General features: G+C 42.1%; 1 protein-coding gene across 1 annotated transcript in view; it reads right to left on the bottom strand.

Annotated features, from left to right (window-relative positions):
- NLRC4 (NLR family CARD domain containing 4) overlaps positions 1-17,079 on the bottom strand; it is a 200,985-nt gene that overhangs the window by 37,777 nt on the left and 146,129 nt on the right. Inside the window, exon 7 of the mRNA XM_082251347.1 lies at positions 639-731. Within this exon, the coding sequence (XP_082107473.1) occupies positions 639-731 (93 nt within the window). The remainder of the gene's footprint in view (positions 1-638; positions 732-17,079) is intronic.

The raw sequence follows: 17,079 nt of genomic DNA on the forward strand, positions 1-17,079 counted from the left end.
GAAGAGAGAGAGAGGGAGAGAGAGGGGGGAGAGAGAGGAGAGAGAGAGAGAGAGAGAGAGAGAGGGGAGAGAGAGAGAGAGAGAGAGAGAGAGAGGAGAGAGAGAAAGAGAGAGAGAGAGAGAAAAGAGAGAGAGAGAGAGAAAAGAGAGAGAGAGAGAAAAGAAAGAGAGAAGAGAGAGGAGAGAGAGAGAGGAGAGAGAGAAAAGAGAGAGGAAGAGAGAGAGGAGAGAGAGAGAAAAGAGAGAGGAAGAGAGAGAGGAGAGAGGAGAGAGGAGAGAGAGAGGAGAGAGAGGGAGAGAGCAAGAGAGAGAGGAGAGAGAGAGAGAGAGAGAGGAGGAGAGGGGAGAGAGAGGAAGAGAGAGAGAAGAGAGAGAGAAAGAGAAAGAGAGAGAGGAGAGAGAGAGAGAGAGAGGAGAGAGAGAGAGAGAGACTTTTTTAAAGCAGACCAATGCTTATATTATCGCACAAATGTTGACTACTACAAGACATGTTTAACTCCAGTAATGATCAGAACAGATATGATTCTTGAAAGAAAAAAACTCACAGGATGTGGCCCCCCTAAGGTTTCCTAGCAATGAAATACTACTGTATTATGAACACAGGCAATGGTTTGTAAACAATTGCATAAAACAGTTACCTAATTCTTCACAGGCTTCCTTTCCATCATCTTCCAAATAGTTATCAGAAAGGTCAAGTACTTCCAAGTTTCTAATATTTTCCACATTTTGTGCTATTGGAAATAAATGTAAAACGTGGTTTATGAATATATATACACACACACACACACACACACACACACACACACACACACACACAGTCAGACACAGAGCAAAGTATCATCTAAGTATCTCTGCAGAGAGTTCAAGCCAAAAAGCATACACTGCAATAATGCATTCTTCGAACAATAATCAAAGATCAATTATATACATGTGGAGATGCAAAAAAGTAATAGAAAACTGTGGGATAGGATACCAATATTTGTAGGCTACTATTTTCCATACATTTTCATAGTAAGACAAAACTAGAAGAGAAACAAAGAGAGGGGAAACAAAGTGAGACAGGAGGGAAAAAAATGAGAAAGATAAAAAAAAAGGGGAGGGGTGAACCCAAGCAATTATTTGACACAGTTTTATGCATGTTGTAATGGGCCAACAAATGCACATCATAATCCAGTCCTGGATGGCGGCCCATGGGGAACCCTCCATGTAATCTAACTACTTGACCTCTGGAAGGTTTAACCCCCTTAATGACCAGGCTATTTTTTTGCTATTGAGCACTGTACTATAACTAGCAGTTGCTCGCCCATGCAACAGTGTACACAAATTAAATTTACAGTTTTCACACAAATAGAGCTTTCTTTTGTTGGTATTTGATCACCACTGTTTTTTATATAGCAAAAAAAAAAAAGAAAAAAAATTCTTCTGTTTTAAAACATATCCAATAAAATCAAATTTCTTCATAAGTTTAGACCAAAATGAATTCTGCAATATGTTTTTGGTAAAATAAAATAAAATAAATGTAATTACGATAGTTGGCTTGTGTGAAAGTTATAGAGTCTACAAACTACAGTGGTATATATATTTGAGAATTGATTAATCCTAATGTACTGGTAACCTTTCTCATTTCTTGAAGCCCTAAAATGCGAGGACAGTACAAATACCCCCCCCCCCCCCCAAATCCCTTTTTGGAAAGATAGTCTGAGATATTTAATAAGAGTCATGGCAATTTTATAAAGCTGAAATTTTTTTGTCACACTCTTGAAAAAAAAAAAATTTGTTTTGGTCTTTACATACTGTAACCACTGCAGAACAGCATCATCACGACTGGTGTGGCAGTGATCAGGGAACAGCATGTGTGTGTATATATATATATATATATATATATATATATATATATATATATATATATATATATATATATATATATATTATATATATTAGCAGGGCATCCCAGAGAGAGCCAGGAAGAGTCCTGTTCGGGGTTTATACATCTCCCAGGCTCCTCTCATACACATTTAGGGATCACCAATTTAAACTCACCTGAGACAGACAGCCGATGCTCTCGGCCTAGGAAATCAAACAATTCCTGTCTGCTGTGAGAGCAAGAGGTTGGTAAACGCTAACAAGTTGTATATGTGGAAGCTGACAAACTGTAGGCTTTGAGAGATTTTTCGGTGCTGAAATAAGTAAATATATTCAAAGTACCTTTGTCCTACAGAATAGGTGTTGAGGCGTAGATGGGCTTTTATGGTACCGTATAATAGCTTTACACATACTCTCTTTAAAAAAGAGTTTATTGAAAACATATTAAATTCAAAAACATCAGCAAAAGAACAGCAGCAAGAATCTTTGTGTCTTATTTGTTCAGTATAAATTATTACATAGGATGACCGCAAAGTCATATCTGATCGTTGACATCATTTGAAAGCTTGACACTCAACGTGTTTCATGCGAAACAATTTCACCGCTTCTTCAGGAGCTTATAGCACACATAGAGAGCAAAAATTGACATCAAATGCTGCAATATAGAATGACAAAAATTGACATCAAATGCTGCAATATAGAATGACAGTAGTCATAATTAATTATATAACATAAAACAAACATACATTATGTGATTAAATATAGATGAGGGATGCTGTGAGACCCCAGTGCATGCCCTTACCCGGAGCAGGACCAACCGCAGAGAGAACCGGGATACGCGCCTGTTATGGCGAATGTGGGAATCATTGTGGGAAGATTCTTAATCTGAGAAGTTGGAACACAAAACCACTGTCAAAATAGTTTTAAAGATTCCTCCATCACCGTGCGCATGCGCATTACGGGCTGGGACTGGCGACATCACACGCGATGCAGCATTGTGGGTGTCGCCAGCCAGGAATTACACACTCATATAAATGGAGTCAGCTGCAACACGTTAATGCTGCAGCCCATGTCTGAGTACCACTGTCATAGGTGAGATTTTGAAACATTGTTTTATCTATATGGCCACTTAATTTTGGCGGCGTGACCACACTTTTGATGTATTAGGATGGTCTGTTTAAACTTTCCATTCATGTTTACTGTCTTTCAAGGACTCCTGATCTGGGGACATTAGTACTACCAGCCCCCCCCCCCCCTCATTCTTTGGAACCTATCCCTTATGTCTAGTGATTAATTGGATTGGTAAAGGTGAGCCTTGGTTTCAGCAACTGTAGGTGTATATATACACATGCATGTGCATATATAATTATGTATATATATATATTTTTTTTATATACACTTGTAGATGCCTCTAGATAGTAGAGTAGATTGTAGATGCCTGTAGATGTGCACTAGTTGATATTATTACTGGTACATATACATTTATACTGCCTGCCTTGATTTACTCACTTTAGATATATGACAACCAATTTTTGAGCCAAAGTAATATCCTAGATGTTGTATCCTCGGGTATCGATTCATTGATTTATGACTGCTGCACCACCCTTAATGTGGATCTTATCAACCTCTTGGATCGAATCTATAAGGTATGCTTTTGGATTAATCTATCCAAGGGTTACACCTTGTAAAAAACCATTAAGGCAACACAATCTATATGTATTCTCCCATACGGTATAGTTTAACATATAACAATTGTTGAAAGATTTATACTTGTCACCCCTTGCTGTCTCTTTTAAACGGCCTTAATTGATTTGATTAATTTAGTGTTTTGGTCTGATGCTATAGTGCATAATGAAGGATTCTTTAGAACTATTTTGACAGTGGTTGGTTTTGTGTTCCAACTTCTCAGACTAAGAATCTTCCCCGCTGGGTGTGATTCCAACATTCGCCGTGACAGGCGTTTATCCTGGTTCTCTCTGCGGTTGGTCCCTGTAATGGATCCGCAACCCACACTATACTTGTGGACTTCCATCAGTATACGGCTTCCTCCCAGTCGTGAGCATAGATATCAGATTTTCCCAGCCGCCCCATATAAAGCTAGCCGACAACTTAGCTTGTACTGGAATCTTCTCTATATTGAACAGTGCAACACTCAATTTATACACACATGAGCACATCCCCCTCCTGATCAAATTACCCCATCAGGTCAGGGGTTGCCTGATAATGTTATCATATGCAGATGAAATTGTATACAGAAAAATGATTAACATATCTAAAGAACAACCAACACAAACAGTATACTATTTCCACTCAGCAACTAACAGATGACAATTATTCAATCAACCTAAACCAATTAACAAGCAGACGGCCATCCTTGAGCTCCTGAAATACAATACACATTATCTCAATACACGTCTAAGCATTGCTTTGATTATTTAGGAGTCACGGACTTCATGGCAACAGGCTATAGGTCTCACAGTGTAAAGTGGGATTAAATCTTCATATTTCTTGTGAGATATTGTTGATAAATATTTTACTCTCCCATCTGAAGGCATCCGAACCATATTTTCAGTGTCCATTAGGTATTCGTCACTCAGTGTCTGTGTTTCACTCCCAGTGACGGTGAGTACAGTCACAGTCCCACTCCTGGTAAGGACGTGCACTGGGGTCTCACAGCGTCCTTCATCTATAGTTAATCACATAATGTTTTATATGTTATATAATTAATTATGGCTATCATTCTATATTGCAGCATTTGATGTCAATTTTTGCTCTCTCTATGTGTACTATAAGCTCCTGAAGAAGCAGTGAAATTGTTTCCCGCAAAACATGTTGAGCGTCCAGCTTTCAAATGATGTCAACCATCGGATATGACTATGGAATAATTTATACTGAGCAAATAAGACACAAAAATGTTCCTGCTGCTGTTTTGTTTTGCTGATGTTTTAGAATTGAATTTACGCTTTGAATAAAAACCCTTTTTAAAGAGAGTATGTGTAAAGCTCTTATACGGTACCTTAAAAGTCCATCTACACCTCAACATATCTCTTTTCCACAAACTGTAGGCTTGCTCAACCTGTAGTTAGGCCAATATTTTGTATAGTGAGTGCTGAGGTTTTTTTTTTTTCTATTATTTTTCCGGTCTGTTATCTGAGACACTGTACATCACCTGTATATAGACTTGTAAATATCATAAATAAACACCACACTGTTTTGGATTTGGTATCTGTGCCTGAGAGACTGCTTATCCCAGGGAGCTTTGTACCTGTTTCCTGCTCACTTATGGTGGAGGCCTGCGGGCAGCTGTAGTAAGTTACTACTTAAAGGGTCAGTACCTGGAGTGACTAAACATGAAGGAAGTCCAACGCTTAGATAACGGGGTTATCTAACGCTGCAAGCAGCAAGAAAACTCTTTACTTCAACAACAGATTGGTGCTGTAAAAGAACAAACCCAGTTGATACTTAAAAAATTGGCCAGTGCTGCAGAAACAGAAAGGTTCTGGCTAAGGTGGTGCAGACGCTTGCACAAAAAAGTTACTTTTGAGAGAACCACTGAAAGTGGAAGGCTGGCCCAAAACCAAATGGGCAAGACTGGTTGCCCCCTTACTTACTGGGGAGTCCCAGAAGGCCTATTATGATTTGGAGTCTGCAGATGTAAGAGAATGAGAAGGTCAAGCAGGAAATCCTGGCGCGTCTGTGTCACCTTGTCCGTTCAAGCACAAAGGGTCAACAGCTGGTTCTTCCAAGATGAGACCCCCAAAATCACATGTATGACCTAATCCACATGGTGCGGAAATGGCTACAGCCTAAGTCCCTGTCTGGGCCACAAAAAGTGGAGCGTGTGGTCTTGGGCTGATTCCTGAGATCACTACCTATTCTTCTGCAGAAGTGGGTGAGTCAAGGGAACCCCAAGTCAGCAGACAACCCGGTGTAACGCTCCTGCGTTTTCTGAAACAAGATGGATTTGCAGCTGCAGAAAAACTCCACTCAGCAGTCATGTAGAGATACGTTGAAATACCAATTCCAACTCCCAAGACTCATCACTGTGGTCTGTCTGATTCAGCATACAAATATACACACTCAATAAGATGTTCCTGGGGTGATAGATGTATATAGCAGTATAGTGGTGATGAGCTGAAGAGACAGGTATGAACAGTGACAATAGGTGAACAGCACTTGAGAGAAATGTTCATGAGAGTATAGATGGTAACAGGTAGGATGCAGATAGGTTAGTAATCATGTATGGTAGTAGGTGGTAGGACAGCAGATGACATACAGGAGAGACTAACCCAGTGCAAGGATAGATGTTAGTAAGCTCAAGAGCTAGCAATCTAAACAACAGTGCAGATGATAGTTACAGTCCTTAATATGCAGAGCTAGATAGTGTAAGCTTAATAGGAAGGTTATGGAGGATTCCCCTGCGGGGTACTTATCACTAATAGCAAGCAGTAGTAGAGAGGTTCGGTATGAGCGAGTGATCCGGTAGCGGGATACAGGGATCAGCAGCCAGGTTCCGACAGCGAGGTACGCATGTAAGCATATGAGCTTCAAGGCAGGTTGAACGAACATGTGAGTGAGAACGCCGGCGGTTGAAATAGCCGCTCTGCGGCGCTCAGTGATGACAGCATCGGTCTTAAAGGTGTATGCGCACCTACCAGAAGAGAATGGTGGGACGCATACACGGAATGGAAAGTGGAATAAGGGTACCAGAGGTACCAGAACATTACACCCGGTGGAGCTCGTTGAGAGGTACTTTGCTGCAGAGAGCCTTGTCACCAGCCCTACAGCCGCATGGACTTTCCACCCAAAACCACTGTCTCCCCAGGCAACAGGTAAGACTGTTCCAGAGGAAGTGGGTGATAAAGGAGGGGGGGAGGACTTCCGGTGCCAGGACTGAAGGGAAGCCTCTGCCTGTCAGTAAACCAAACTAGGGAAATATCAGGTTTTTCCATTACCAGGAACTAGGACATGTTGCAGCAAATGGTCCTTTTACAGATGAACCCATGCAGTATCTCACGAAAGTGAGTACACCCCTTACATTTACTGTATGTAAATATTTTATTATAACTTTTCACGTGACAACACTGAAGAAATGACACTTTGCTACAATGTAAAGTAGTGAGTGTACAACTTGTATAACAGTGTAAATTTGCTGTCCCCTCAAAATAACTCAACATGCCACTGGAATCCTCTTCCACTCCTCCATGACGACATCATGGAGCTGGTGGATGTAAGGAGACCTTGCGCTCCTCCATCTTCCATTTGAGGATGCCCCACAGATGCTCAATAGGGTTTAGGTCTGGAGACATGTTTGGCCAGTCTATCACCTTTACACTCAGCTTCTTGAGCAAGGCAGCAGGTCATCTTGGCAGTGGCGGCCCGCCCATAGGGGGCGCAGGGGCGCCGCCCCCCCCCCCCCCCATAAATGAGCAGAAGAGAAAAAAAGATTAAATTAAAAAATGTCTATTTTTTGCCCACTAGGGGCGCCGGACTTAGTGCTGGGTATGGGGGGGTGGGGTTTTTGACCCCACCTTCGCCTGACAGAGGCGCCGATTAGCGCTCTTCTGGGGGTCATCGGGGCGCAGAGCAATGCGCCCCCCGACACACCCCACTTTATCGATGTCTGGGCTGTGATTGGTCCAGAGTCCAGCCTGGACCAATCACGACCTGGTGACGTGACACGTGGGGGAGGTTCACCACCCCGGCGTCACGATCACCTTCCGTTCCCGCCCCCGGCCCGGCGCAGAGACCGAGAGAGAGGAGCGAGCGACGATCGTGAACAGCGTGTGACCGTGGAGAACTCAGCTCTCGGACGGATCAGATTCGGATCAGAGCGCACTCCTGAGGCGTAGCCGCGACCTACCATAGGAGGATACGTCCTGATTCCTGGCTGGCTCACCCCACCACTAGCACGGCACTGACTGAGACGAGTCCCGAAGTCCACCAGGTCAGACGAGTCGAGTTCAGGCAGGCCGCAGGCGCAGCCACGCAGCCAGGGAGGGAGAGTACTAGTCCAGACCTGTCCGCACTCCGCAGCAGGCCGAAGAGGCGCAGACACAGTCCCACTTGTGACAGACAGTCAGAGATCAGCAGCAGCCCAGCTGGTAACGGTCGGTAAGTGAAGAACTTTAAAGTGAGTCACTGCATTCTAAGGGGACATGTATGCTGGTCACTGCATTCTAAGGGGACATGTGTGCTGGTCACTACATTCTAAGGGGACATGTGTGCTGGTCACTACATTCTAAGGGGACATGTGTGCTGATCACTACATTCTAAGGGGACATGTGTGCTGGTCACTACATTCTAAGGGGACGTGTGCTGGTCACTACAATCGAAGGGGACGTGTGCTGGTCACTAAATTCTAAGGGGACATGTATGCTGGTCACTACATTCTAAGGGGACATGTACGCTGGTCACTACATTCTAAGGGGACATGTACGCTGGTCACTACATTCTAAGGGGACATGTACGCTGGTCACTACATTCTAAGACATGTACGCTGGTCACTACATTCTAAGGGGACATGTACGCTGGTCACTACATTCCAGCAATCCATACCCTTAGTCTGCTTATCTTCAGCAAACTGTTTGCAGGCTTTCTTGTGCATCATCTTTAGAAGAGGCTTCCTCCTGGGACGATAGCCATGCAGACCAATTTGATGCAGTGTGTGGTGTATGGTCGGATCCATCTATTTTACCCTCTGCCTCTTGAAAGTTTTTCAATGCTGCAAAGGCTACCTTTTCTGATCCGGTTAGACCGCTGGACTCTCAGCTGCTGGGCTCCCTGAGTGCTGGATCTCCGCCAGGCGAAATTGGTACTCCAGCTTGTCCCGGGCATCAGCATCGGCAGTGGGCAGCACTTGCATAACATGTCGGCTGGAGGATTTGGCCCGAACAGTACTAGTCATACCCGAACGGTTCACATCTGTTCGTCTTCCTCCGCATTCGTGACAACCGTCTCGGGCATAGTGTTGGCTCGGTCTATCTCCATCAATTCGGCAATTAATTCCCCTTTGGGACGGCTGCATGCTGTTCAGCCACGGCTCTCCAGTAAATCTTGATAAACCCACTTTCTCAAGTCGTCTTCCAGGGCAGCATCTAACAGATAGGGCTCCTCCCACCTGTAAAAGTTTGCACATACATGCCTGCCTCAGTTCTTGTGTTTCTTCTGGACGAACAGGATCAGCACACCTCCAGTCCCTGTGCTAATTGCAGGGGACTCCCTGGCCGGTCATCTTCAGTTGCCTCTGAGGTAGTCAGGTGATTCAGGCCAGGGCTTCCATTTGTGCGCAAATACAGTGTGACATAAAAGATTGCAACAATCACCATTTTATTGTCTAGGGTCTCTGCTAAAAAAAATATATATATATAATGTTTGGGGTTTCTAACTAATTTTCTAGCAAAAAAATACAGATTTTAAATGTAAGCAGCAATTGTCAGAAAAAGGCTGAGTCTTTAAGGAGGTTTAACTGCCCTCACTTACAGACAGAACTTAATTCCTTTGATCTAAAAGAACCGAAAGATACATTGTAAAGCATTGTGTTTATAGTTATCTTAGCAGCCTTATCAATGTTGATAAACATTTGCTGAGGCTCTTTCTTTTTGACAGCTGTGAGTGAGCAGAGTACGGCTCAGTGAGAATCGAGGACATGCAGTTTTAAAAACGTGAAGGGGGGGTTGAATTGAGTTAGTGATTTTTTAACGATTAATCGTGCAGCTCTACCTTATACCAAAAATGCATCAGCAAGCTGGTAGCAAAAGAGTCGCAAGGGTGCTACAAAGAGCTTATGTCCACTTTCAAAAAGGAAATGTGGGACATCTTTAACCCCTTGCTCACAGCGATTAAAAATCTCCAAAACTCGGCCAAAGAAGTGCTGGTAAGCAACCCTTCCACCATTCAGGCAGCCACCCCGTCCACTAGCAAAGAACAACAAGGCAGGTCTGACCATGAAAAAAGTTCAGAATCCTGTGCCTTTGAATCAGAGTTAGGATAATGCTCAGATTCAGAAGATGAAGAGGAAGACTCTCAAAGTTTACTCTTTTCGACAGAGGACACTGGGGAACTATTGAGGGCAAATGCAGACACACTAGGAATACAAGAACAAAAACAGAATTGTCTTTACATGACAAAAATGTATACAAGGGACTGCAACCAAAGAAACCCAGGACATTCCCTGTACATCAATCCTTAAAAGACATCATAAAGAATGGGAAGAACCCGGGAGGAAATTGTTCATACCATCAGCAATAAAATGCAGGTACCCACTTGCGGAAGAGGACAAGCAAACCTGAGCCAAATGCCCCAAGGTAGACGCACCACTGTCAACAATAGCAAACAAGTCAGATCTTTCTTTTGGTACCCTGAAAGACCCATGGATAAGAAAGCAGAATTCACTGCTAAAGAGAGAATGGGAAGCAGGAGCATCAAATCTTAACCTGGCAATTGCATCCACATGCACTGCAATAACTCTGCTGCTATGGCTAAACCAACTGCAAAAACTCTTAGAAGGGGATACACCCAGAGAAGAGTTACTAAAAACCATGCCCACCCTGGCAAGGATGGCGGCTTTTGTAGCAGATGCTTCTGCCGAGGCAGTTTAAACCGAGGCCAGGGCAAGGCACTGATAAACTCTGCCAAGAGGGCCCTATGGCTCAAAGAGTGGACAGGGGACGTCTCCTCCAAGAACAAGTTGTGTGGTTTCCCCTGCACAGGCAACCTTCTCTTTGGACCAGATTTGGAGCAGGTACTTGACAGGTTAGCAGATAGGAAAAAGGGGCTTCCACAGACAAAGAAAAAACAAAGCAAGGCACCCTTTCGACAGCAGAAAAAAAAGCTGCAAGCAAAACAAAACCAGGAAGCAATAGTCCTTTCCAAGGAGGAAAAATACAGAAAAAAGACCTCATCCTTAAGCCTCCAGGGCCCAACACCAAAAGACAATGACATCCAGCTGGTGGGGGCAGACTCTCCTCGTTCATAGACAAAAGGCAAGAAATTACCACAAACAAGTGTGTCCTTCACACGATAGAACAAGGTTACAACATAGAATTTTCCAAACCCTCCCCCCCCCCAAACCAGATTCTTGAGTGACCTCACTTCCCATAGACAGACAAAGGGCAGAGGGGTTTCTATCCTCCCTAGAAAACCTCCTAACACAGAAAGTTGCTGTGGTCCCACAGGACAAATTAGGTGACTGTTTGTACTCGCATATCTTTGCCAGGAAGAAACCACCCGTAAAGTAAAGGCTCATTTTGAACCTAAAACCCCTCAACAAGAAAATAAAATACAATACAAAAAGTTTCAGATGGAGTTTATCTATTCGGTGAGAAACTTGCTACAACCAGAAGCCTTCATGGCAATGGTAGACTTGCAGGATGCCTACCTGCACATACCAATAAAGAAAGATCCCCACGAGTTTCTAAGATTTGCGATGCAAAGGCCAAAAGCCACCCTGCACTTCCAGCAAACCTCCTTGCCATTCGGCGTTTCTTCAACACCCAGAATTTTTACCAAAATCCTGAAGAGCCTAAGGCTAACAGGCATAGAAGTCGTACCAAACTTGGACGACCTCCTCTTGTTTGCCAGCACAAAAGAAACCCTGACAGTTAACCTCCTTTCGAGTATCCATTATCTAAAAAGTTTAAGATGGATAATAAACAAACAAATATCTTACCTAAACCCCAGCCAAAAGGTAAATTACCTAGTGTATGTGTTGGACGTGAAGAAAACAAAACATTTTTTCTACCACAAGACAAGATAGTAAGGTTAACTAAAGAGATCAAGACCTTAGTTCTCCTCAATGCATTCACCATCAGAAAAAACATGAGGGTGCTGGGCCTCCTGATGTCTTCTATACCGGTCATCACGTGGGTACAACTGCACACAAGACCAAAATAGAACTTCATCCTAGTGCAGTGGAATGGGATATGGGAACCCGCAATCCATGGAGTCCTGGATCACAATTCCACAAGAGATCAGATCATCTCTGCAAGGGTGGCTAAAACCACACATATACAGAATTTTTGTTTGCGAATGACAATCCTCAAATATCCCTCAGCATAGTTTTCTTTTAATCAACAACAGTAAAGCTATTGTAGCCAGTATAATTGTGCAACAAAAAATGTAAGCTTGTTTTAATTTTTCTGACTGCTCCAAGGATAAAAAGGTGAAAGGTGACTGGTTGCTATAGACTGAAACACTTTCTACACTTTTGTATTTTGCAGTACCCAGCGCATGGAGAGTGGCAGATCATCTGTTAGAGGATTTGTGTTGCAGTACCTCCTGACATCATGAGTGACCATGAGTAACTGTATTTGTAAGAGTGTCCATGTTGGCATTCATGCGTTGGTACACATGCATTGGCATTGCCCTGGCATGGGTATGCTCACAGGCAATCTGATGCATGCGGCAGGCTAAGCTCTTCTTTTCCAGGGTAAAACTTCCACATTCACTAAGCTTCTGAGGCCAAAGGAATTTCAGAAAAAAAAAAAAAAAGCTGGCTCCAGTACCGTATGCCAGTATGTGGTTTTTAGTGATAAATGCAAACTTAAATTAGTTAAACATGAAGATTAAAAAAAAAAAAAAATCTCTGTACATTGACTTTATCATGTAGAATAAACAAAAAACATGTGCAAATACCAACTTCAATAATTCAAAGTGACAGTAGTTGTTTTTGCTTACTTTTTCTTTCTGTCTAAAAAAAAAAATTAAACCACAACACACACAAGAAAAATGCAAACTAATAGGAACAGTACACAAAATGTATATTTTGTTTTAGTAATAACTTTTATACTACTTTTTATTTGTACGGTGTACATGTACGGTGCTAGCCTGGGAGGAGGTAAGGGGTGATCGCGCACCGCCAGAGGCGCGCTCCTGTCCCCGCTCGTCGGCTGGGGAGTCAGTGCGTGTGACCGGCAGCTCCGATGGCCGCCGGCCACTCTCAATCTCCCCCTGCAGTGAGAGAAGGACAGACGGCTGATGTAAACACATTCTCACTAAAGTAATCACAGAGGCTATGCGATCCTGCTATGTAGGATCGCATGTCTCTGTGATTACATCACAAGCCACACCCCTCCACAGTTAGAATCACGCCCCTAGGGACACACTTAACCCCTTGATCACTAGCAAAGTTAACCCCTTCCCTGCCAGTGTCATTTTTACAGTCACAGTGCATATTTATAGCACTGATTACTGTAGTAATGTCCCTGGTACTCCCAAAAGTGTCAAAAATGTCAGTCAGGGGTCCGATCTGTCCACCACAATGTCGCAGTCCCGCAAAGAAAATTGCAGTTCGACACCATTAGTAGTTGAAAAAAAAAAAAAAAAACAATAAAAATGACATAAATCTTTCCCATAGTTAGTAAACGCAATAACTTTTGCGCAAACCAATCAAAATACGCTTATTGCATTTTTTTTTTAACCAAAAATATGTAGCAGAAAACAAATTGGCCTAAAATGTTAAAACATTTTGATTTTGGAGACTTTTCCATCTTTCTTTGGCTTCTTTATGCACATTACTACAAATTTTTACCTGGGGTGCCCAAACTTTCGATCCGCACTGTATATATATATATATATATATATATATATATATATATATATATATATATATTGTAAGCTGGGGAACAGGTAGCAGGTGCAAAGCTCCCTGGGATAATCAGTCTTTCAGGCACACAAACCAAATCCAGTGAAGTAGTGACAAACAGTGCAGTGTTTATTGGTGCTATATACAAATCTATATACAGGTGCTGTACAGTGCTTTAAGGAAAACAAGCAGGAATAATAATAACAAAACAAAATCCTAGCTGTGTCCCGGCACTTACTACACACAAAGCAGGCCCTCACTAACAGGCTTAACAAGCCTACAGCTTGTCAGCTTCCAAAAACAGTCTGATAAGTTTACTGACCTTCCGCTCTCCTAGACAAACGTTGTCTGATTTCCCAGGCTGAGAGAGAGACCTGCTGTCTGTCTCAGGTGAGTTTAAATTGGCCTCGTGAAGAGGACCAAGATCCAAACTGGATCATGGATCAGAGATCCCTAAAGGTATACGAGAGATGCCTGGGTGATGTATAAACCCCGAACAGGACTTTTCCTGTCTCTTTCTGGGACGCTCTGCTACATATCCCCCCCCCTTGTTTCAACCCCAGGGTTGGAACACCTGTGGCCCAACAGGAGTGAACACGGGACAGGGCATCTACATTCCCCATCTCAACACCTGGCCTGTGTTTTACAGTGAAGGAGTAATCTTGTAGAGCCAAAAACCACTGGTTCACCAGTCTATTAGTCTCCTTCTTTTGGGCCATCCATTTCAGAAGAGCATGGTCAGTTATCAAATCAAACTGGCGCCCTAACAGATAGTACCGTAGCGTGTCCAAGGCCCACTTCATGGCTAAACATTCCTTTTCAATGACTGCATACTTTCTGGGACATACTAAAACATTTAATGTGAAAATGGCTTAAAGTAGCTTAATGTGTAATAAAGTGCCTAAACCATATCCAATTGCCCTGAAACTTTGCACAGACTAAGTTTTTAACTTTCCTAATATATCCTAGAAGTTTCATGTAGTTTGGTCTTCCAGGAGGCAAACAAGGGACATTAAGCTTGTTTTTTGGGGAGCTTAATGTGGCTTAACGTACAAAAAAGAGCTTACATGTTAACCAATTTCCCCCAAACTTCACACAATAGAAGACTCTATTGATGCTAAGATAGTCTGAAAATTTTAGCTCATTTGGTAAATCACACCAAAAGTTATTCACATTAAGCTATTTTTTTACAATACTAAAACGTTTAATGTCCACGGCTTAATGTAAAAAGAGCTTAATGTACCAAAATGTGCCTTAACCTCAACCAATTGTCCTGAAACTTTGCACAGCCCAAGTTCTGCACTTCCCAAAGCTATCCTGGAGGTTTCATCGATTTTGGTCTCCCAGGTGGAAAACTGGAGACATTAAGCTCTTTTTTTGGGGAGCTTAATGGGGCTTAACGTACAAAAAAGAGCTTAGATGTGAATCAATTTCCCCCAAACTTGGCACAATAGAAGAGTCTATCTATTCCAACATATTCTAAAAATTTCAGATCATTTGGTAAATCACACCAAAAGTTATTCACATTAAGCTCTTTTTGTACAATACTAAAACGTTTAATGTCCTTAGCTTAATGTGAAAAGAGCTTAATGTACCAAAATGTGCCTAAACCTCAACCAATTGTCTTGAAACTTTGCAGAGCCCAAGTTCTGCACTTCCCAAAGCTATCCTGGAGGTTTCATAGATTTTGGTCTCCCACACGGAAAACTGGGGACATTAAGCTCTTTTTTTGGGGAGCTTAATGTGGCTTAACGTACAAAAAAGAGCTTAGATGTGAACCAATTTCCCCCAAACTTGGCACAATAGAATAGTTTATCAATTCCAACATATTCTGAAAATTTCAGATCATTTGGTAAATCACACCAAAAGTTATTCACATTAAGCTGTTTTTAGCAATCATAAAAACACGTGGCTTAATGTGAAAAGAGCTTAACGTACCAAAATGTGCCTAAACCTCAACCAATTGTCTTGAAACTTTGCACAGCCCAAGTTCTGCACTTCCCAAAGCTATCCTGGAGGTTTCATCGATTTAGGTCTCCCACATGGAAAACTGGGGACATTAAGCTCTTTTTTTGGGGCGCTTAATGTGGCTTAACGTACAAAAAAGAGCCTAGATGTGAACCAATTTCCCCCAAACTTGGCACAATAGAAGAGCCTATCAATTCCAACATATTCTAAAAATTTTAGATCATTTGGTAAATCACACCAAAAGTTATTCACATTAAGCTCTATATTGCAATCATAAAAACGCATAGCTTAATGTGAAAAGAGCTTAATGTACCAAAATGTGCCTAAACCTCAACCAATTGTCTTGAAACTTTGCACAGCCCAAGTTCTGCACTTCCCAAAGCTATCCTGGAGGTTTCATCGATTTAGGTCTCCCACATGGAAAACTGGGGACATTAAGCTCTTTTTTTGGGGCGCTTAATGTGGCTTAACGTACAAAAAAGAGCCTAGATGTGAACCAATTTCCCCCAAACTTTGCACAATAGAAGAGCCTATCAATTCCAACATATTCCAAAAATTTTAGATCATTTGGTAAATCACACCAAAAGTTATTCACATTAAGCTCTATATTGCAATCATAAAAACGCATAGCTTAATGTGAAAAGAGCTTAATGTACCAAAATGTGCCTAAACCTCAACCAATTGTCTTGAAACTTTGCACAGCCCAAGTTCTGCACTTCCCAAAGCTATCCTGGAGGTTTCATCGATTTAGGTCTCCCACATGGAAAACTGGGGACATTAAGCTCTTTTTTTGGGGAGCTTAATGTGGCTTAACGTACAAAAAGAGCTTAGATGTGAACCAATTTCCCCCAAACTTGGCACAATAGAAGAGTCTATCAATTCCAACATATTCTGAAAATTTCAGATCATTTGGTAAATCACACCAAAAGTTATTCACATTAAGCTGTTTTTAGCAATCATAAAAACACGTGGCTTAATGGGAAAAGAGCTTAACGTACCAAAATGTTCCTAAACCGCAACCAATTGTCTTGAAACTTTGCACAGCCCAAGTTCTGCACTTCCCAAAGCTATCCTGGAGGTTTCATCGATTTAGGTCTCCCACATGGAAAACTGGGGACATTAAGCTCTTTTTTTGGGGAGCTTAATGTGGCTTAACGTACAAAAAAGAGCTTAGATGTGAACCAATTTCCCCCAAACTTGGCACAATAGAAGAGTCTATCAATTCCAACATATTCTGAAAATTTCAGATCATTTGGTAAATCACACCAAAAGTTATTCACATTAAGCTGTTTTTAGCAATCATAAAAACACGTGGCTTAATGTGAAAAGAGCTTAACGTACCAAAATGTGCCTAAACCTCAACCAATTGTCTTGAAACTTTGCACAGCCCAAGTTCTGCACTTCCCTCAGCTATCCTGGAGGTTTCATCGATTTTGGTCTCCCACGTGGAAAACTGGGGACATTAAGCTCTTTTTTTGGGGCGCTTAATGTGGCTTAACGTACAAAAAAGAGCCTATATGTGAACCAATTTCCCCCAAACTTGGCACAATAGAAGAGCCTATCAATTCCAACATATTCTGAAAATTTCAAATCATTTGGTAAATCACACCAAAAGTTATTCACATTAAGCTCTATTTTGCAATCCTAAAAACGCATAGCTTAAT

This window comes from Pelophylax lessonae, assembly GCF_965119305.1.
Source record: "Pelophylax lessonae genome assembly, chromosome: 3".
In the NCBI taxonomy this organism is placed as follows: Eukaryota; Metazoa; Chordata; class Amphibia; order Anura; family Ranidae; genus Pelophylax; species Pelophylax lessonae.